Below are 23,994 nucleotides of genomic sequence, written 5' to 3'. Positions count from 1 at the left end.
AAAGCACATCCATGTTTGACAAGCTTTAGATAAAAGTGCCCCTGTTACTATTTTGAAGTGCAGGGATGCTGAGACACAAGACGTGGGAGGCTCCTGGAGCGTGGTAACTGCCACGCTCTAGCAGTCTCAATTAATCAAGTCTGTTTCAATGCACTGGAATTACAGCGTGTCAGAGCAGCTTCCCTGCTTATGTATAGGCACCCTTAATATCTCCTTTTCATTATTTCTCTGTAAAATGTGAAAGCATGCCTCCATTTCACCTGGTATTTCATTGATCATTTTGCCAGTAATTAATTGTATCCATTGCTAACCAAAGTCTCTGACTTAATAATTGCTGCCTAAGACATAATTCCTGAATTCCCATTTTTATATGTTCTTGTTTCCTTCTGTTTTCACTAATATTGCAACAAGAAATAGGGAGGGACTTAATTTCAATCTCAAGAGCTAGTGAATAAATCCTTTGGAAATAGAAGAGACTTATGAAATCAAAACAATCATATACCTTTGCTAAAAACTGTTGCATAGATGCTGTTATTAGCCACTAGAACCAATCAAATATTATTCAGCGAACGTTTGATCAGCTAACTACTGCAATTATTCACTAAAATGCGGGAAGGATTTGCAAAGAGGCCTAAGGAACTTAAGTGCACAACTCCCAGTAGAATTCATTAGGATACTGATGACAAAGTTCCTGAGGGTCCTTTGGAAGGAAAAGTCTTTGAGTAGAGTCGATAACTTTTATTAAACCAACTAAATAATTGCAAAAAAAGTGGTTTTTTGCAACTATCTGGTTGGTCTAATAAAAGACATCACCTCTACCCAAAGACTTCACCTTCCTTTTTGCAACACGGCTAATGCTTGGGTCCCTGAGGCTCCTTTGAAAATTCCAGGCTCAAGGAACAACAGCAAAAGTTGGCAGACAAACTCTTTGACACTAAATTTAAATTATTAAATTGACTTTACTGGTTACATGAATGGCTGAAATATGATTTCCTGAACCCATTTCTATTGCTTTTACTAGTACTATAAACTGCCTAATGTCCACTCAGGTGACTTGCCGAGCCTCAGATGTCTTTTAAAAGCATTTGATTTCAGCTTTTTTATTGCTTAAATGTATAGCCAGAAATACACTGTGTTCAAAATATTTTTTGTAAACACTTCAAAGCACATGTTCTTTCCCCAGTTCATGTATGCCTATACCCTCAACTCTTTGAGCTTTCCAGTGGCATTTGTATTTTACTCTTTCTTGAACAGTTTTTGTTTTCTTGTATTTTATAAACACACACAAAATGCAACTAAATGAAATAAGTAAAAATGCAGCAATGCTTTAATGTCAGTTAGAGCCTATGTATGTTAACTGATGTGGTTGGTACTCCAGGCATGGAGGGTCGCAGGCCTTATGAGGGAAACAAGGAGTTAAGTAGTAGATGAAAGCTGGATTCTCTAATCTAATGCGATGATTCTGAAGTTTCAAAAACCCTTATTTAGCTCTGAAGAAATACTAGCATGATAGAACAGGGAGATCAAGAAGACATAGTGGTCTATCTGGAGAGGGGAACTGGAAGGAAAATTAAAGCTAAAAAGATGATATCTTATAGTCATGCCTGTTAATCTAGAGCTGGGGGGGGAATCTCAAAGTTTTGGTAAATCTATTCTTTATTTGTAAACAAAATTGGTCAATCTGTGTTATTTTGCACATTTTTTTTAAAGATCCTAACCACGCATGCAGTGAAAGAAATGGTGCTGCATACATTTTTGCAGGGATACTTCTCGTGTCTTGTTGAATGTGTGTACCTTACTGGTTCTTGGGCCAAAAAGCATAAATCAAGCAGTATTTACTACATCTATACAAAAGCATTAAATTATCACTTTTCACAATGTACAAGAAATTACTATATTACTTAACAGAACACCTGTATAGCACCAGCTAGTATATATTCCTACTGAATGATACTGACAACCAAAAATGGGAAGACAAAATTGATAATTAAATTGAGGTCAGAACATATTCGCAGCAGCAGATTAAAATCATGCTGTTTTGGAGTTCAGTCATTCCCAAGGAGCCTCCAATATATATGACTGAAAATTGCATGTATGATAAGAGTGTTGCACTACATTAGTAGATGAATGCCATTCCATATGATTGTCAAAAGCATTTGCAGTGTTTTCTTTTCTCTCATGTACATATGACTAAGTTGTCATTTATAGTCTGCATAGAAACATTTATCTGCACATTTGATGGCGAAAAAAAGAATGTTTACCTGTGTTTCTTTGTGTACAGTTTTGCAATGGAAGTATTTATCCATAATAGTTTGTTTATAAACCTATGACATTTTGGCTTTGTCCAGAAGAGTATAGATGTGTGGTATTTGGTGCCACAGACACGTCTGTGGTGCCACATACTGCGCATTCAGGTGGTCCCCATGCTGCAAGTGAGCAGTTTTTCGGGGGGGAGAGGGGCGGGGAGGTTGACCCCTGGATATCCAGGGGTCAAAAAAACCTGTGCAAAAAAACACACAAAGAGGCAGTGTGCACCACTCAAAAACAGAGCTGGGTTAGCTGGAGCCACGTTCCGGGTGCTGGCCAGGCTCCGAGTGGCAGGATCGTTGCTGCTGCAGCCCCGGGAGGCTCCCAGGACACCAGGCAAGGCTGCTGGGGCCAGCCCAGTGCTGGACCCAGCCTCTCCTACCCCATCCAGTGTAAGCTGCCATGCACCAGAGAGCACATGGCACAGGTGTTCCCTGGGAACAACTAGCAGCGGCACAAAGTGTGCCACTGCTAGTTGTCCCCAGGGACCCAAATGACCATGCTCATGTAGGTGCAGCCCTTGATGCTATTTTGATGGATTTCGAAGTCATCAATCTTGCCTTGTCTACATTTTCTCCTGGAAAGAATGGATTTTCAGTATTTGAATAATTGGTAGGTCTTAGTAATCACACTGTAGTCTTTGAGTTTTTCAATAAATAGTATCACGCAATAGAGGATATAATTACATTTTGGCTTATTCAAGGGCTCGTATTATCCAAATTCCTACATTTGCACAAAAGAACACATTTTAAACAGTTATATCTAATTAAGTGTATACTGGGGATACAAGACATAAATCATAACCTGTTCTATAGATATCAGTGATGTATGTTGATTCCAGGCTTATTAATATCAGCTGAATTTTAGTTATATTATTCTTAAACAAAAACCTTCTCCATTTTTACTTCTCAGAGCACACCAATTTTGTTCAAACAGTTGGAAGATTTTCAGCGATCATCATACAGTTCTATTATTTCATATAGCATAACGGATTCAAAGACTTAACAAATATCAGTGTAAAATTCCTAGAGCATTGCTTCCTTTGTAGTTTGCTGACATACTCTCGTGTTAATTATCTCACAGTGGGTGCTGATGGAAATACCCAGTGGCTATCATTCTACTATTTCAAAGTATTTCCGCCAAAACATCATTGCCCAGGGAATCACTCACTAAAATTCCTCAAAGGTTAATTCATTTTATGACAGAAGGACTACAGCTTTAATAAACAAATAACATTCAGCACAAAATAATTGAGTAAGGTGGTGGTTGTGTTCAGTCACTCCACGCAGCCAATCTTTTGCTAATTCCATTATCATGAAAATGGCCAACAGCCCATTTGAAGCCATCTACCCACCTCAAATGATATGCAAAATATGGACCATAAGCCCACATTTCTACCCCAACCATGAGGTTAGAGCAACTAGCTCCTGCTTCCCCCCATGTCTTCCTCAGTCTTTATTGATAGATATCACTGTTACACAGAGCATTGTTGTGCTCGTGCTCCAGAGTATATTCTGGGTGTTAGTGACTCTTTCTTCAAAGCTTTCAGCCAAAGTCTGGTCTGGTTTCCTCCATTTTAAGGATGACATAATTTCAGCAGATATCACTAGCAATTTCTAACTTGACATTCCAGGAAATAAATTGTTTCCAGATATCCTTTGAATCTGAATTGGATGTATAGATTAATAATGTCACACTGATACCTGACAAACACATGCTGTCAGAGTTAAACAACCCTGGGCAATCATACAAAATCTTTGTTTCTCCAAGATGTCACCCCCATAATCAATGGAATGCTTTTTTCACTTTTTGATTTACATGTATTCTAGGCCTGTTGGCTGCATCATATCAGCATGCTTGATCATACTACACTGGCCAAAGAGAGTTTTTAGGCTGGTCCAATCATACTTGACTCTGTTTATTACCTCTGTCCCTTTTTGTATATCTAAGTAGTTTATTTACTGTTAAACATGAGGCAAGATTTACATTAGGTGCGAGTAAGCACCTCTTCTTATCAAAAACCAAGAGCATGAGTTGGTTCTACTTAATGTTCTTGTGTCTCTCCCTTCAACTGTGAACTTTCTCATTCCCTAAATCCAATGGCCAGAAAATCGTTTTCTCACCCAGGGGATGGTGCTGCATCCCATGGTACACATCTGCTTGGGAGAATGAAACCAGAGAATAATTTGGAAACTATCAGAAGTTAAATGTTAAGGTTCTCAATATTCTGTTATTAAAATGATCAGATCAGCAGCAGCCAAAGACTATGACATTTCTGTTTTGTGGATCTGAGCATGCAATAACCATTGCTGACCTGATAAAGGAAAGATTGTACCCAGGAAGGTTTGGTCTGGGAAACAAAAATTGCCAAGATGCCACAAAATATGAGCAAGTATTGAAGTAGTATGGGAAAGGATGTGTCCCAGTATAGTGGTGGCAGCAGTGGAAGGGAGTAGCATAGCTAGTTCATTGCAATTTGCAATAGCAACTGTACCTACAGCTCACCCAAGTGCTTCTTCTGGGGGGTAAGGTTGTTTTCTCCCTCCTTTTGTAAAAATATACATATAACCCGGTGCAAATATTTCATAGAATTGATCTTTATTGTATCTAAATATTAAGTACTCTTACCAGCTGTGATAGCCTCACTAACCATTAAATGGAATGCAAATTGACAGGTAAAATGCTGCTTTAAACAAAACTCTAACTTCTTGACTGATTTCTCCTTCATATTCTGATGATGGAGACCCTCAAGAGTTGCAAAGTAACATAGCAGTACATGTCTGACCTATGAACTTGAAGTTCTTCATACCCCCTGCATCATGTGATGTGTGACAAAGGCCAGAAGGTGTGAAGATAAAAATCCCTTAGTAATGCTACTCTCCTTTCCAGAATGATAAAGCATTGTGTGTTTCTCTCTGATGGGCCATAGGTCAGGAGACCTATTCTCTTCCCTAACTGAAGAAACCTGATGCACAGAACCATCTGGTTCTTGATGCCACTGACTAGCACAACAACCTGAAACTTGCTGGATGCTAAAGCACCAGAGGTGCTCCTGGGATCCTGGCTGACTGTCATCACCATGTATCTGCACTAGGTGATGGAGATCCTGAGATAAAGCATCTTCACCCATGACCTTTTGCTCTTTGCTGGGAGAAGCAGGCAGAGGAAAACATAGCAGAGTTGTTAGTGGGAAGGAAGTAGAACAGAGCTCCTGCTGCTTGGCTGTTACACATGTTGCTTCCATAACTCTCATTTCAGCTCCCAGTATCTCTCTTGGGAGGCTCCAGCAAAGATACCCTGGCCAGGCATCACCCAGAGTGGCAAGGTTGATGTGTGGTGTGGCACTGTTGGGGATGGAGATGGGGGCATGGCTGGATTTGTGTTTTAACATTGAAGAGCTCATTTAAATAGAGGGTATATATAGACGTGCTCTGGGAGGAAAGGGGGGGGCTCTTTAATTAGCGTGGCTTCGAGAGTCATCTTAATTAACGTGCTCAGAGTGTTATGTGTGTCAATGTCACCACGCTGAAAAACGGTGGTGGGGGTGCTTTCACTACAGCTCGTCAAACGAGCTTCAGTTAAAGTGTCCCCACTGCCATTTTTCAGTGCAGGGATGCTGATACATGTGATGCTGGAGTCTGCTGGAGTGCTGTAATTACCACACTCCAGCAGACTTGATTAATTTAGTCTGCTCCAACGTACTGTAATTACAGCGCCTTGGAGCAGCCTCCCTGCACATGTATAGAAGCCCTGAATGTCTAATCTCAGTTGAAATGAAAAATTTGTCTGTAATTATGACTCACTAATACGCAGAAGATTCTTAGAGGTAATATCTATTTCTTTTCAAATATAGCTTGCTGATGATCAGGGATTGGTTTTGATGACTACTGTTGCCATGCCAGTATTTAGTAAGCAAAATGAGACTGTAAGTATTCAAATTATATTACTACCATGTGATACTCTACTGACTACAATGAAAGTTAGCAACTTCCAGGAGCCTAATGGGATTTTGGCCTGCTTGGGGTTCTTTTTTGTCATGGTTGTTATTATAATTATTGCCGTGGTTGCTATTTTATTAGCCATTTGCACGTTAGAATAAAATTAACAGATGGTAGATATCTTTATGTACAAAAAATTAGTCTAGAAACCCTGTAGGTACCAAAATTAAAGGTTAATGCTGTTATGATTAGGAGAGAATCACCCAGATGATAAATGTGATCCAGTGCTATCAGTTCCATCTGTGTTCTTACTTCTACATTACCTTCCTTGCACCAAAAAATCTATATCCATTCTCGCTTTCAAATTCACTCGCTTTCATCAGAAATGTTCAGTGCATTAGCAACATACACAGATGTGTTTATATGTAGTTATATCTTTCTTGTTTTAAAACCTGATAAATTATTAAAGGTAATTATGTGCACTTCTCCCTTAATGTTTAATCCTTCTCTCGTGACTACCTAATGACAATATAAATTGGGAAAGAAGAGGATAAGTCACATTTTTATCTGTAGCTTTTCATCTTAAAGCTATTTCACATGTAGAAGTGTTTAACTGAGGGGCTCTTTATCTCCTGAAACTTCACCTTCTTCCTTGTTTTCATTTGCAGGATAAGGAAAGGAAGCTATGGGGCACAGGGGAGGGAAGAGGGTGGTGACCAGATTAGCTATAACCATTCAGTAGATTTTTAGATAGTATGTAGAATTAGGTTGTTATCTGTTCACTTCAGTATAGTTTCGGTGAAGTGAAAGCAGTTGTTGATGGCATGCGTTGTTTTGACAGTGTTTACCCTTCTGAGTGATCTGTGCTTTTTTCATTTTCGTTTTCAAACAGAGATCGAAAGGGATTCTTCTGGGTGTGGTTGGCACGGATGTACCAGTTAAAGAACTTTTAAAGACAATTCCAAAATATAAGGTAATTCTCATACAATTTCAAATTTAATATACAGTATAGAATGAATTAACAATATCTTACAATTATTTAGTATCCAATTTGTCAATGAAAGTTAATGACAGAATCAAAAATGGAATCCAGGACACAAATTCCATACAAAATGATTTTAAGGCAAATCTTTAGTAGCGCTTTTTACCTCACTGATTTTTGTCCTGGGAGTCCTAGCTTTGTTGCTTTAATGATTCACTCCAAATTTCAGGTGTCAGTTCATTTGTGTTATAGCATTCTGAATTGTGCAATCTTTTATACTCTACCAGTTAATATTCACAGATTCACAGAAGTTTAGGGCTGGAAGGGATTCATTAAAGATGGAATTTAATAAAATCACCAACATGATTCCATTCTAAAGAATCTCTCACAAAATAATCAGAAATACATTTCAAAGATCTTTATGGAGGTACTAATTCAGTTATTAACATGACTTCCAGCACTGCTTAATTCTTATTGTCCTGAATCTCCTATGTCCTGAGTTAATCCTGAACACTGAGTAAAACCAATGCTATCTTTCATAGACTTGTTACAGCCTGCTGAGACAGCTTACTGCCATCGTTTTTCTTGTTTGATGTATTTTAGGTGTTCCCGGATACTTAGTTTTGCAATATTATAGTTGACTCTTACAAAAAAATTCTTGAAAAAGAACTATGAATAAACTAGGTCAGGCAGAATAAATGGTCTGATCCTGAATCAATTGTAAATTTGTAAAAATGTTTCGGATTAATGCAAAGGTGGTGATACTTTTCAATTAAGCTAGATATAGTACATTATTAATTCAGCAGTTCTCTACCTCTGATATGCTATATTATAATCATGTTTCAGTCACAAATGAAAATTAAATTTATGGTTTCACCCTAATCTTAAATTGATTTTTTTTTTTTTTTTTTTTTTTTTTTGCAACAGAATAACCAAGTAATTTAACACCAGAGGCAACCTCTGCTCAGGATAAATCCATTAATGGAGTAGCAAAGTACAGCATGTAATAATTGTATTGACAGAGCTTCGTGATGCTGCGTGCATGTCAGGGAGAATCCCTGTGTGCCGAGTGCTTCACTAAGCTGGTGATGCTGTTTCTAGTTTGGGGAGATGCAGTGAGGGGGTAGGCACTTTATATCTCCTGCAGCATTCCCTATATTGGGACATGGTAGGCCTGCTCATAGTTGACAGATTGATCCTGAGATGTTGTCTTCTCAAAGAACAGGAAGCAGGGTAGCAGTTACAAAGTATAGGTATAGATGGGTAGAGACAACTTATTTGTCTTGGGCTATTTGAATCCAGCCCTCTGGGTTAACTCAGAAAGGGAAAACTATTGGAGAGGTGTAATGAAAGGGGTGACATAATGGGCAGGCTACAAAATGATCTGAGGTGAATATTGCATTTATCAAAGCGAGAAAGAAAGATGTTTCAGTAATAAATATGCAAGATGATAAGAAATGGACAGTTTTATCTGTGTGGGCAGATAGGAAAGGCCCTAGTGTAGGATCATAGAAAAACAGGGCTGAGAGGGACCTCTGAAGGTCATCTAGTCTCAACCCCCTAATTGAGGCAGGATCATCTCTATCCAAACCATCTCATTCAAATCCTTGTCTAACCTGTTACTAAAACTACAAAATCAACCCTGACACACAGTTACAGGCATAGGTGACGCGTGCCTCCCAAGGCTCAGGGGGCACAGTGATCGCCCGCAGGCGGTGTCACCATCAGGGGTGTGGCAGAGGCAAGCGGAGACCACCCACAAGCAGCCACGCTGACGTTGGCAGCGAAGGCAGGCCAAGCAGGGATGGTCCACAGGCAGCCGCAGCGGTGTCGGCAGTGGGGGGAGTCCCCCCTGCAGCTGGAGGCTAAGCCTGGAAATGCCAGCAGCACTTCTTGGGGGGTGGGGGGAGAGGGTACCAGCACTCCACCTGCCCCCCCTGCCCGTCACCTAAGCCAAGAGCATTCACTCTCAAGGGGGGCACCAACACTTTCAGGGGGTGCACGTACACCCCGTACTGCGGCTACAAGGGATAGCACTCTAACCTGCGAGAGGTAAAGCAGGGAGACAATGGTGGTCAGTGTTATGCTGCTGCAAGTGTCATTAAAATGTATTTGAGAGATCTAAGGAAGATGGCCATGCCCTTTGCTGCAGAGGAAGGCAAAAGCCCCTACACTCTGTACCACTGTGACCATGAAATAAAATTCCTTTCTGATCCCAAAGGTGATGATTGGTCTGACCCTGAGGGTCAAGATCCTCTAACCAGGAATCTCTGAGTTTTAGTTCTGGCACACCTGATGCAAAATCCCCAGTGTTGGCTGTAGCCAATATGCAGTGCCTCTGAGGAACAAGCTTCTGACATATGTAGCAACAGGAAGGGGAAATAAATTCCTTCCTGGCCCTGTGTGACAACTAGCAAAGTCCAGAATCATGGGAAATACCAAACACTCTCCATTATGCTCTGCAAATGGGGATAACAAACATAACTCCACGCATCACACCATCTTTATGGACAGTCAGAACTCCCTTTTCTATACCACCTCAATTACTTCTCAGCTCTTTGATTCTTCTTTCATAACTAATCCAGTTGTAGAGCTCTGCTTCATTCTGCTGCTGAATATGGTCATCTCCGATATCCATCTGCTTTAGGTTGCAGAGCTCTTCTTATTATTACAATGGAGAGTCCACAGCTTCTGTAGGCAGTCTGTTCCACGGCCGCACTGTTCTAACAGTTAAGAACCTTTTCCTGATATGCAGTTTAAACCTAACTAGCTATAACTTCGAGCTGTAGGTCCACATCCTGCATCAGTGGAAAAAAGGCAGTCTTCCTCTTCTTTACGGCAGACCTTCACATATTTGAAGTCTGGTATCACATCCTCTTTTAATTACCACTTCTACAACTGGAATATGCCTATTTCTTTCAATCTCTCCTCAACATAGAGGTTATATGGAAATAGTATGCAAAATTTAGGAATATCTTGGATTTGTGAACCTAGAAAAAGGTAGGTGTTGAAAAGAAGTCCCCTTGTTATGGGCCTGAGTAGCAGGTGTTTGTGTGCACAGCGATGAAAAGAAGAGCTAGCAGGAAAAGGTTAATTGGGAAACTATAAGGAGCTTTGTTTTAATTGTACTGGATTTTAAAGACAGTTTGATTCTATTCAAACAGCATTTGTTCCTCTTTCTAAGAAATAGAATTGTCATTAAAATGTGCACTTTATACCACTATGTAGTATAGTGTGACAAAAGATTATTGCAACAGGCACTGACTACCATGCAGTGCAGTTAAAGCAGCAAAATGGTTTGACTTATAACTCCCATTTTCAGGCTGTACAGGTATGTCGCATCTTACACAGGGGTTAGGTTCTGAGGTCAGCGCGTAAGGCGAAAATCGCGTATAGTCAAATCGCCAGCAATCTGACTCTAGTGGTGACTGCCTCTGCCTCCAAAACCTCCCGCCGCCACCGCGGAGCCCTGTTTGGAGCTGTGTGACCGGTGGCAGTGGCACAGCACAGGGTGGTGCGGGGGATGGCTACGTGCCGCCGGGCCACCACCACGCTGCCAAAACCTCCCGCCGCCGCTGCAAACTCAAGCCCCACCCCCAGTTCCACCCCGCGTACAGTTGAATTCGCGCAAGTTAAATGCGCGTATGAGGCGACTGTACTGTAGTATGCAAAACATCTTTCCTCTAGTGGTGGAGCATGACTTTCCATAGAATCCATTCATGCAGATACAATGTATACTTTGTTTGTTTATTTGATAACTTTGGCATGAGGATGAGATTTCTGAAAACCTAAAATTCTGTTAGCTTGGATGAGATGGAATTTGGGCAGAGAAATATGGATAATCACAATCAGTTATCCCCATCAGTATTTGTGCTGGTAAAACTTCCATTGATTTCAATGGGCTTTTGTGCTGAATAAGGACAGTGAGATTTAACTCTAAATGTATTTAGTTTTTACATGATGCGACAGTCACACCAAATTTCTTTCTTTTTGAAACAGTCTATCAGTTTGCAAGAGATCCCTTATATTTAAAATAGTGGATACTGAAAGCAATAGTATCTTTCCAAACAGAAGTAACATTTTAAGTACAAACAGCATATGTCTTCAAGTACTGTACAAACCACGATGAGGTACTGCATTTGGAGACAGACAACACTTAGGACAGATAAATATTTTTTCTAAAGTGTTCCACCCACATTTATTTCCTTACCTGGCTTTCATTGTTTGGACTTCAGTCCACAATTATCAACAAAGACAATTATGATTTAGATCTGATATTTAATTAGATAAAAGTTCACTTGTCATAATGTAATAGGCAAAATATGGACAAGTTGGCTGTGTTTCTTCTTGCTTTATGAAGAAATGCCAAGAGCCTATCACCTTCTATTACCCTTTACTAAAGCTTATTGCAACTACTAATTTATGAAGCAATCTTTTCTATGGCAGATACAGTTGAATATATCTGATCATTCTTAGAGAGATACAGCATAAATTGCAATCAGATATGAGCTCTCTCTGATGGAGCTATAATGTCATGTTGAGTTTTATTCTTTTAGTAAATTACAAAAATCTTCAAACATGCTTTTCTGGTTGTTTCTGTGAGAAATGGGTCTGACTTCAGAATATTGACATTTTTACCCAGGTCATTTTGTGCCAGACATATTTTCAAGGAGTCAGTTCATCAAAGTACTTAATATATGCATCCATTTTTAGTAAGGACTTAATTTTGCATTTAAATTTAAGCATATGCTTAAGTGCATTGGTAAATGAGTTTGCTGAATGAGAGCCTTGCTAGAGGAGACTTTTTTTAACATGTACAAAGTACTTTAATAGCAGCCAAAAAATAAAGCTAACTGGCAAATCAAGAGGCTTACATTTTGCAAGATACCTACAATATACATAGATATCTGAGCACAGAAACATTCATAATAAGTAATTTTAGAAAGGTATGAAATGTAGCAACAGTGATTCTGAAACAGGGTGATGTGGCACCCTGAGGTACCTTGAGATCCACTCAAGAATGCTGTGGGTGCCCTGCAATGTTGGCATGATGAGGTGTGCAAACATGATTTGCAAGATAAATCCAGAATTTCAAATAGGAATCCATAATGTTAAAAACATTCTGACCTGTTATGGTCTTTTTGAGTCCTTTGCAACAGAAGAATTGCTATATTATTTTTCTGTAGTCAAAAAGAGAGTGAAAACAAAGCTAGAATTTTCCAAAGAGTGCCTGGAGTCTTTCAAGGAGTGCCTTGGGTCTAAAAAGGTTGAAACCACTGTGTTACAGTATAGTAGCTCAGAGTTAAAATAACTCACTGAAAAAAAGAATAGTGATTGCTCTCACACGCACACACGCGCGCGCACACCCCATATGTATATGTACATATATACATAAATGTATATATGCACATATATGTGTATATGCAAATACTGTATATACACACTATGGCCGCATCTAGACGAGCACGCACGTGCCTCTTGCTCCGCCTCAAACCCCTTTGAGGCGGGGGAACAGGCACATGCAGGAACAAAAAAACGTTTCCTGCACTGCAAACTTGCAGCACAGGGAGAAAATTAGACCCCTATCCAGAAGTCTAAAAAAATCGATGTTTAAAAAAGCAGCACAGGGCATGGTCCCTGAGCATGCCCTGAGGCAACTGGAGGCTGGGTCCTCCATGGAGATGCTCTGTCTGCCAGAGCGTCTCTATGGTTGGCCTTAGCCCTGGTGCTGAAACACGTGGCTGGCCAGGCCGCATGTTTCAGCACCAGAGCTCCGATGCTGGTGAGTAAGGGGTCGGGGGGCTGGAGGAGGGGGGAGGGGACCATGGGGGGGACACCCGCCAACTCCCCCCTGCCAGCCCCCCCGAGGCCCCTGACCCCTGCTGCAGCCAGCCCCTCCCCCCGCCAGCCCCCTGAGGACCTTGACCCCTGCCTTGGCTGGCCCCATCCACCCAAGCCCCCCTGATCCCTGCCCCCCCACCCCTATAGTTTAAAGAAACAAATAAAAAAAACCCTGCACTTACCTGACATCTGGCTGCCATCTGCCTGACTGGGGCCCCGCTCACACAGTGCGGGGCAGGGTGACAGCCCCAGTGGCCCCAGCCTGGGCCCTGCTGCCCCCCACCGCTGCCCTGTGCTGCCCTGGGGGGCTCTGCCAGGAGGCCATGGAGCCCCCCCACTCCTGCTGCTAAGGTAAGCAGAAGCTTTTTTTTCCCATTTTTTTCTGGGTTTTTTTCTGGGGTTTTTTCTGGGGTTTTTTAAGTGATGGTGCCTGGGGTTGTGGGGATAGCCATGGGGGCCTGGGGGTGCAAGTTGGGGGTGGGGCTCCCTTTATTATTATAAGACTTGCTTTAACACTGTAAGATATATCAATAAAATATTGTCCAAGTGATCACCGTCTCTGTCTTGCTCTCTATCTTTTTATAGTGGTATTTTGTTTCAATTGTGGAGGAACATGGATTTGGGGGTATTTTACAAAGTGACTTTGGGATTTTTTTTATCAGGGATTTTTCAGTTTTTTCAATAGGGAGCACCAGAATTCCTGCTAGGGAGGCCAGTGGCAGGACCCCGCCTGCTCAGAGCTGGCACCTTGGACCCAGCTGGCTGTGGCTGACCTCCTGGCCAAATGGGGCCAGGAGAACATGCTTTGACAGTTCAAAGCAGGCCACCACACCTGAAACATCTTCCAGGTGATAGCTGCCCAGAGGGCCGGGCAGGGGTCACAAATGGCAGTAGTGCTGCACAAAGGCCAACCCTGCAACCGCAGTCCACTAGCAGCTGGGTCAGAGGGGCAGATGCCTCTACTAGCTGTGCAGTCCCCATCTGAGTCTGGCAGGTGCATAGTGGGTCACAGCCAGGCAGCAGCCCCCACTACCAGACTGGTGCAGTGGGTAGACAGTGCAGGGAATTCTCAGGGCTGCTTCAGCAGTCCAGCTGGAAGAAGGGGTGCTGTCCCCAGGTACCAATTGGCTGGGCCCCGGAAGCTCCTGAGAGCAAGTAGCCCTGAGCTGCTTGCCAGGGCGGCTTTTTATACTTTTTATCTTTTTACACAGATGCTGGCCCCTGGCTCTAGCTCCCCCTGGCTGAAGATCCGGGAGGAGCCAGGCAGGGTTATTTTGCCCCAAGTGGCACAATTTGCTCCACAACAAAGTGAATGTCCAACACATGCGCTGAAGCAAAAAGCCCCGGCTCAAATTTGCACCACTTCTATTTGAGCTGCTGCAAGTGCACGTGCTTGCATGTGTGGACGCGCCCGATGTATACATACATACACATACACATCTATGCATATATATGTTTATATATAAAAAAAATCTTTCCTTTGGTAAATATGGGATATATATATCACACCTACCAAAAGATACTTTATCAGCTGCAAATTTATGGTAAGAAATGTGTTAATGAGCACGTCAGTGATTTGGAGGTATATTTATTGAAGTCAGTAGCTGCCATCTGCTTTGTAATAGGAATACTGTCAAAAGGGCAACGGTTGTTATTTAAGTAAGTGTAGTGCTATATTGGATTACATATACTTTTTAGCCTTGTCTAACACTTTATTGTTCTCAAATGATTTCCCATAGTACTTTTTTGTGCAAAAATGAAAATTGCATGAGTTTCCTTATTAGAAATAATCCTGGTTTCGTGACTGTAGTAGTTAACTTAAAAACATTTAGAGATTACATAGTTTGAAGACTGATAGATGTAAATGTCTTGAATAGTATGCCACCACTTGCTCCGTTCACTTAAACAAGCAATCCCATTGATTTTGATGGTTCCATTTGTGTAATGGGACCATTGACATAAAGCAGGTGAGCAGAACCTAGAAATTCATGCGCAAGTGTGTTTCCTAAGCTCCAGTGTCCCTTTGTTTTAGCATATAGTATATCACATCTATTATGCTTTCATTCTATACTTCTTTTAACAACTTTTTTTCTGTTTATAGAAATAAGTGCCTTGGATAGCAAGTACATATGCATGTATGTGTGACATTCTTAAATTATGCTATTTACCAAGTTCATCACAATGACGGGTTTTCATTTTCACAAAATGTCAAGGATCGGTGCTTTGCATTCATTTTAATGAAATATTACACTGATAAGGATTATGAATGCCAGGTTTAAGCCATAAATGGATAAATGTTTGTCTGCTCTTTTGTTTCAGAAATCACTGGAGACCAAACTAATTAATACTCTTTTCTCATTTATTCTTACAGTTAGGTATTCATGGATATGCTTTTGCAATTACAAACAACGGATACATTTTAACTCATCCAGAGCTCAGGCCTTTGGTAAGAATACTATTTGCTAACCTATTTTGTGCAGTTGTAGACATTATAGTTCCTTTTCTTTTAATGTATAAAGGATATAATATTGGTAATGAAAATCAAAATAGAATAGTCTCATGCTTTTGAGAAACACTGCTTTTGAACACAGAAAATTGAATATAATACTTAGTAAACTTAACCATGGACTAGAAATGAATGTTAACACAAATAATTCCATGATATATAAATATACAAGTTGTTCTGTAAAAGATACAGACCTCCATTACTGCAGAAAAGCCAAGCCAAAAATTGCTATAATTATGTGCATTTTACATTGAATTGGAATCCTCTATTACCATGTAATAACCCCTATTTGTCATGTTAAAGTGTTAAAGCTAATTTAAAATACATACAGAAATTTCAATAAAGCACGTTTTTAGTAAAATAGGGACATAAGGGATTTTTTTTACATAAAAGAGGAATAGAAGCAAAGTTCATCTCTATTTCCCTTATTGTCTTGTTTGCATTAATCAAAAAAAGAAAAAGAAAAGGGCCCATTAAGCAAATGTTTATCAATGCAACACCCTGGAGTATAGCTTCATTCTTGATTGCATCATTGTTTAGGAACATTGCTTGCAAGTGTTCTATCACCATCAACCCTCAGTAAAGCATTGGTATTAATGAATTCAGTGTAGCATACATGTGGATGCCATATGTATTTCTCAAGTAGACACTTATGTTAATATCTGATTTCAACAATATTTTAAGAGAAAACAGCAATATTAATTGGATGGCTAATTTAATATATAAATAAATTAAAATTATTGAAAAGTATGATTTATGAAGTCATTAGCACATCCTGCATTTTCAGTCAGCACAAACATTTTGTCTGTCTAACGTTTAAGTTAGGAATTACACAGTCAATTAACATTTGTATTTGCGCTGCTTGTTTCCTAATTTATTATTTGACTAAAGGAAAGCAAATGAAAAGATCAACATTGAAACTTACATGCGTCAATGGAGTAGCTTCTTTCTCAGCAAATTTTGTGTAGAGATGAGCAGCTAAGCAAGCTGGATGTTATAGTATGTTTAAAGGAATTCTAAAAGAAATTATCTCAGTGCATGTGTTATATAGTTAGGAACATTTCTCTTCCTTTAAATATATCATATGTTTCTGGAATAGAAATTGTCACAGGCATGTAGGAAGGAGAGTGACACCTTAGTAACTTCAGCAAATTACAGAGCAAGAAATAATAAGGTCCTTGGAAATGGTCTTTCCAAATTAACCCACCTCTTTTCTTACCATCCCCACAAGGAAGCGTTAGATCCCAACTTCAAATTCCAAGCTAAGATCCCGGTCAGCCATAAAGCTGAGTACAAATGCTCCAGTATCTCCCCTATCTTGCCCTAAGAGCTTATTTTGCCTCTGTACGGTCCATGGAAGGACTTCCATCATGATGAGTTATAACTTCTTCCACTCTGGGAAATTAGTGCCCCTGCTTCTCAAGTACAGTGTTTTATATATTTTGATCATGTTCCCTTATAACCATCTCCTTGCCAAGGAAAATAACTCAAGTACCTCCAGTCTCTTTCCATATGAGATATTTTTCCATCTCCTTAATCAGGGTCATTATTCTTCTCTAACTCCTCCTTCCTTCTGCTTCCCCAAATTCAACAATATCTTTTTTTCAGACACAGTGGCCAGTGTTTCAGATGGATCTGTCATACTGATTTATGTAATGGCATTATCCAATTTTCCATTTTATTCTCCATCTTGTTCCTAGTCCATCCCAATGTGCAGCTTTTAGACTGCAGCTTCAATATCAATAGCCATGAAGATATGGCAATATGGGCTGTCCTTGTGGGCCAGGGTTGGGCTTGGTACATACTCAGGTTGTTAGCCCATGATGACAATATGCTTCCATGTGTTTCTGTTACACTTCTGACTGTGGTATAGATGTGCCATCAGTCTATATGAAAAACCAAAGCCAGGAATGCATTGAGAGCTTGGTGTGCCTGAGTCTTCCCTCTCCCTGATTAACTACAGGATAATACACAGGATGGTGGTGATGGAGAAGTTGAAATCAATGACTTAGTGGGTGCATCTAAGTGTGCAATTAATGCTATTTGGCTTTACAGCACAGTAAATTTACTATGCTGTAAATACTGTAGTGTATCTTTGTGCATATGCAGGTAGTGAATTTACTGTGCAGTAGACTAATTTACTGTGCAGTAAACATTTGCACATGTAGATGGTGATCTTTAGATTAGTCTGCTGTGCAGTAAAGCAACAGACTTATCTACTGCACGGTAAAGCATCTCATATAGACACGGTCAGTGACTGCCTTTTCTTGATTCCCCTTTCACTGTGTATTCATATTAATACACACATATTTCAGGACCTTATCAGAGCACATCAGATGTCAGTGGAAACCATGATAGCAAAAGAGCTTAGTAGGCAGAATTATAAGAAAATCTTATAGAGACACATGGGAATGGGTTGGAAAGAAGGAGAATGAAAAAGAGAATGAAAAGGGAAGATAAAAGTGAAAATTTACTCCTTAATGAAGGACAGTGAATGTTATTAAATTAAGTTCCCCCCACACTCCCTCTTTGTATTTTTCTGGAGGAAAGGAAGAGATGGCCCCATTTAGCTATTTGATCATTAATGTAATTAATATTAGCATTATTAACTATTTGCTGTGGATAAAGTGCCAAACCTATCATGTTCCCTTTTTTATGTACTGTTCTAGTATTAACTCTTCTTTTGGGGTGATAGAAAAGAAAGGAGACCTGTTCCTTTCTGTGAAACTAAATCTGTTCTGGGGATCATGTAACTATTGCATAGTATATGATCATCACTGTCTATGTACGCACATTTAATCTGGGAAAATTCTCCGGGTTTGTTTTCCTGGTAGAGAAACTTACCTGGAGATGCCTGAAAACATTGGTGACACATTGGGGGGTGGTACCGACAGCAGAGCATAGGTGTGGGGCTGCAGCCTGGCTGGAGCCAGAGCCCAGCAGCAGCCGTGGTGGCAATGAGTTGTGCCCCGCCACTGTAGCAGCAGCACAGAGTTGTGCCCCTCTCCCCTCTCCCTAGCACCACTTATGCATAGCCTATGCCTGAAAAGACATTTGAATGCTGAGCCCCTGGAGAGTAGAGAGCTTGCAGACATGATGCTCCACATGTTTTGCAGGCTTCCTCAGTCTGCCTGGAGGAAACACAGAGAAGCATACCCATAATCTGTCATCCAAAGTGGGCTTGCTACAATACGTTCACTTGGTATTCATTTCAGTTTCTGAAAGAGTCTTCTTTCAGATCTGGTTCTTTTAATCCCTGGATGTTTAAAAATTCTCATTGATTCCAGTGAGACTTTTGATAACGCACTGATTATTGGACTGAGTCCTTAGACAAATGTTATAGACCAAATCCTGGGTCCATCAAGCCAGTGGCAAAATTACCATTAAGTTCACCATAACCAAAATTTAGATTAATTATATGGAACTGGAATGAGATAATTAACAGAGAACATTCCCTTAAAATTCTGGATAGTTTGGGGTTACATCCAAGCAGAAATTTTATTAACTAGATTCAAACTGGTTTAGATTATCATTAGTTTTGTTTGCAGTGATGTGATGCTAATATACTAAAAGACTTCTGAGTGACTAACCCCATTGAGCCATATCTGCTAGTTTTGGACTGGCATGGGAAAGAGAGGCACAGTGTTTCTTGAGAAACTCCCTGATCGAATACTGAAAAAACAGACAGGCTCACCACTTCTGGTTGAAGAAAATTCTTTCTATTATGTAAAGTATTTATCTTACTTAATAAGTATCTTTTGAATTAAACTTAGAGCCTAGTGTAAGCTACTAGTCTTCCACTGATTAGTCTGGGGGGTGGTGGGGGAAGTGTATATTTTATTTAATGTTTAGTGAGTGACAGGGGTTTTTTTAATTTTTCTATTTGTTATGTAAACTTTACTTTTATTTAAGGTAACTCGAGTTGTTTGGGCAGAGTAATTAGGATTAATCACAGCTAGGCATAATTCAGGGAGGGAAACTCATTTCTGACCATAAGGAGGACACAGTGAGTTTAAAATATCTGCAAGGGTTCTCACAATACCTTTCAAAAAGTTCTACAAGGAAGGTTTGATGGGCTATTGTTGGGGGGATTGAAAGGCCCATTCCAGGAAAGTTGAACTTGATTACATTTCTATCCCAAATAACTTGGTGGAGCAATCCAGTTGCAGTCTTATGAGAAATGATTTTGTAGATCAAGGTGTACAGTGAACAGGATAGCATTTGTGGTACCCTTTTAGAAAATAAAAATAACATGGTGACACTATCACCTACTTAAGCACTAGGTTAAGAGCAATTTTTCTAACATATAGGATTTACATGCTTTGAAAAACTGATTGGATCTTCATTCCTTTCCTGTTCCCCTTCTGAGCCCATCTTCCTTTGAACCATCTCACTCTTTAATCTCTTCCTAAGCTGACTATTTTTTCTTGACATTTGTTTTGCTGTCACCCTGAACCCACTCTTTGCTAAGCAGCACACCCTACCTTGGCACGCCCAGAAGTAAATCCTAGGAAGGGAACAGTTTATTAGAGCCACGTTTGGAGAATTAGGAGCCATGATATTAGCAGTAGATGTTCTTGTCTTTGCTCTGTAATGCTTCCTGAGAGTGTGCATGTAAAAGCTCTGTACATTATTAGTAGCTTTTCTCTGTTTCATGGTGATTTTTGAGCACCAAGTCAGAACAATGCATTTCCTCTTCCCCTGTGGTTATAGACCAGTGATGACTTGAAAAAGAATTGCCATTAGGTGGCACTCTAGTACTGCCAAGGTAACTATTTTGTGCAGTTTCCTCCTGAGACACTAAAAACAGACAGTGTCATTTCTTTGTTTATTCAAAACAGATATGAATGTAACTTGAAATCATGCCTGTTTTAAATATGTTAGATTCATGTAAAAAGTGAAAGTCAAAACTGAAACATAATGTGTTTCTAATCCTTTATTCTGCAGTAAGGAGAATGCAGAAAGACATCTCTACTGGAATTTAGAAAAATATAAAAGAAAACAAATCTTATGTTTCCTGTTCTGATGAGAGAGCCATTTTTGTAATGCACTTTGCATTCTAGATGTACAATATATAGCACTAATGAACTATAAATGGGAAATGATTTTATGCTAAGAAACATGTCTCTTCGTAGTACTACTTCTTCTAGTGATTCGGCAGAGTTTTGAAGTATTACTGTGAAATACTGTAGTGTATCTTTGTAAAGGTATATGGAGTTCAAATATTTTGCGAAAGGAAACTAATAGCATTCCAAAGAAAGGATAAAAGAAAAACTAGATCTATCAGAAGCTGATTCACAGTTTTATGTAGCTAACCAAAGTATTCCTCCACTCGGTATGTAGCATTGTATACTTTATTAATGCAAAGGGAGCAATGTACTTTGTGGTAAACACTGAGAGAAGCTTCACTCTACTTCCTTCACACAGCTTTCCACCACTAATGTCTTCTGTGCTCTTAAGAAGAAAAAGTATATATAGGCAAGCCCGCAACAAATAAACATAAGAAACTAAACAAATGATGTCATCTGCTTTTGCTAGAAAATAACATTCTATTCATGGTTTTAGTCCCTTTCCATTATTTACTCTTGTTCTTCCCATCGTGGTTGAGTTTCATAACTCTTTGATTTAGACTTCAAGCTTCTCAGGGCTGGGACAGATTCTACTATATTATTATTTGTTGTTTGTTCTCCAGATATTATGTCTGCGCATAATGAATAGATGTCTGTAACCTAAGTGCCTGTAAAGGTCGTATACACTAATAAATATACTATTTGATGTAGAAGCCCACATCTGATATAAAAGAGTGTCTTAATAAGCAATTGGGAGTTTTACTGGGTGAAATAATCTCTTCCCCTAAAGAAGGCTATATGGTCTTACTAACATGAATGCATTTTGCTTGCGAGTGCACATGATATCTCTCTCTCTCTCCCCCTCTTTCCCCGCTATTGTTTTATATCACCCAAAATTTCTCTCATTTACATTTCTACAACCACACTGAGTGTCAAGCTAGAGAAAAAACAACCCCATGCCTTATAACGCACTCTGGGAATCTTCTGAATGAAAATGCCACATACATGTAAAATGTTATTAGTTCCTGGTAATTCTGAACTGTTTGCTACAAGGAATATTCTTCGTACTGATTCTGATCTGATTTAAATGATTGTAAATCTGGAGTAAATTCATTTAATGTTATTGGTAGTACATGAGATCAGAGCTAAACTACTAATGTTTTATCCCCCAAGTTTGTTTTTATTTTTTAATCTAGGCAGCCCTATAAGAACATTATTGGCTGCCATATTTTGATTGAAAATCACTAATTTTGATAATGAATTTGACTCTCCTTCAAAAATCATTTTGCTTTTATTTCATTATTCACAACTTCATATTTGTTTGAGACTTAGGTTTCTGAAGGCAGCATTTGGTGGTTTGCCATAATCCTTTCATATACATGAAATGACACGCATAAAGTCAGATTACTCTCCTAGTTGCACATATGTCTATTATTATTACAATAGAGTGATGATCTGTTTACTTCCATTGTGGTAGACACCATCTGCATGCACAGGGACATACTGGGCATGTCTACACATGTGTTTTAATGTGCAGTAGCTTGTTTTACTGCATATTAAAGCATCACATCAAAAACCGTGCTAATATGCACAGTAAAAATAGGCTCCTGCACATTAAGCATTAAGCATCACTAGAAAAGTGTGCGCTTTTGCTAAATTGTGCAGTAGGGCAGCCTAATGCACATTTATTTAGTACCACACATTAGAGGTACTAAATTTAATGTGCATTAGCAAAAATACATTAATAAATGTGTATATGCACCCACTAACTCTTCTGTTCAGATACTCAACAGTATGGGGGCTAGAGAGAGAATTGCAATTACATTATTTCCAATGTATATATTCATTTAATAAGTAATACATGTCAGCTATATATGGGTTGCCTTTCAGCCTAGCCACTGTTAGTTAGCCAGTTTGTATAGATATCATAAGAGAAGCCACTTCTGAAGAGAGGATAAGACAGTTACAGAAAAGTTGAAGAAAGTCACTTTTAAGTTGTAGTGCATGCGGTTATCCTGTGGTTATACTGATGTATCTTGAACCAGTCTTTCTTAGAGACTGGTACTGGTTTCCCTCATTCAGAGTATGTGGACACCTCCTGCATAAATTCCCACAGTAATAAAGAAAACTTTTGTTGACTTTTTGAAGTCTCTGGTCTTTCTATCTGTTACTGAGATGAGAATCTGGCCTGTTGATTCAATAGGAATGAGGGATTTTGCTTTACCTTACTAATTTACCAGTTAAGGGAAGAATACTCCAGCACAATCTCATCAGGGGAGGACAACTTCCTTACATTATTTTTATACATACAGATAACTAAATATATAGAATGTTGTGAAGTTCACACATGTTTTAATGAATTTGAATTTGACTACATGAATGTGTCATGTCTCCTGGACAAATCTGATAACATCTCAAATGAATTAGAATTTAAGAATCTTTTCCAGAATTTCACTTTTTTGCCTTATTTAGACAAAGTTCTAATGCAACTTTTCCATCCTCTGTGTGCTGCTAATATTAGGTCAGGAATGTTAGCAATAGTGATATGGGGAATAGTTGAACATAAATACTGCTTTTTATCATTCTAAAACGTAATCTAAGAGATAACAATCTTTCCTCAAAATGATGCACATCATTATAGAATTCCTTTTGAAGATCAGTCCTAATAAGGGAAGGTATACACAGGAAACAAAGGCTGCACATATAATGTAAAACCCTCACCTAAAAATGTTGCAAATTGGCTGCTTAAGTCCCTGAGTTTAAATTAAAATGTTAACTGCCAGATACATTGTGTATAACTAAATACCCAGTGTATTTAAAGATTGCTAAACCAGTATTAAGTCTTTCATAGTTGTAAATTCTGGGAAAATTTGTTTCTCCTAATATAGAAAAACAGAGAAATCCAAGTCTCAGAGGAAACATTAATGCCCCACTTAAGCGGTGTTAGCCTTTCATAAGCAGCAAATCTCATTTCTCTCTGGGGAGTCCCGCCTGGAACGTAAGATAACCTACACTTACCCTTGCTTTATTCAGAGACTCTGTAGAACTCTACAGCTGTAGCTGACAGCAGAATATTTAAATGATTTGAACAGTGTAAATGCCTCATGTTCATTTAAATAACTGAAGAATTCAGTCATTTGAATGCCAATGATTATTCCTACTGGAGTTTACATTTAAAAAAAAGACAGAGCATCTGAATCCCTGTGAGAGCATTAAATTGCCATCTAATTAGCAGTCCAAAATTACATATATTTAAAAGATAATTAAAGGTTTGAAGGCTGTTGGAATAACTGGTTGTACATATAAATGAATCACTGAAAATTTGTTAGTAACATGTGAACTTTCTTTTAT

At 39.3% G+C, this 23,994-nt stretch overlaps 1 protein-coding gene across 3 annotated transcripts in view; it reads left to right on the top strand.

Annotated features, from left to right (window-relative positions):
* Positions 1-23,994, top strand: part of CACNA2D3 (calcium voltage-gated channel auxiliary subunit alpha2delta 3) — a 913,092-nt gene that overhangs the window by 709,235 nt on the left and 179,863 nt on the right. For all 3 annotated transcript variants that reach the window (XM_059716157.1, XM_019495461.2, XM_019495460.2), the window contains exons 15-17: positions 6,161-6,232; positions 7,138-7,218; positions 15,440-15,514. In XM_059716157.1, coding sequence (XP_059572140.1) covers positions 6,161-6,232; positions 7,138-7,218; positions 15,440-15,514 — 228 coding nt within the window. The remainder of the gene's footprint in view (positions 1-6,160; positions 6,233-7,137; positions 7,219-15,439; positions 15,515-23,994) is intronic.

Source organism: Alligator mississippiensis, chromosome 12, assembly GCF_030867095.1.
Source record: "Alligator mississippiensis isolate rAllMis1 chromosome 12, rAllMis1, whole genome shotgun sequence".
Taxonomy (NCBI): Eukaryota; Metazoa; Chordata; order Crocodylia; family Alligatoridae; genus Alligator; species Alligator mississippiensis.
This window is presented reverse-complemented; position numbering and strand designations above follow the sequence as displayed.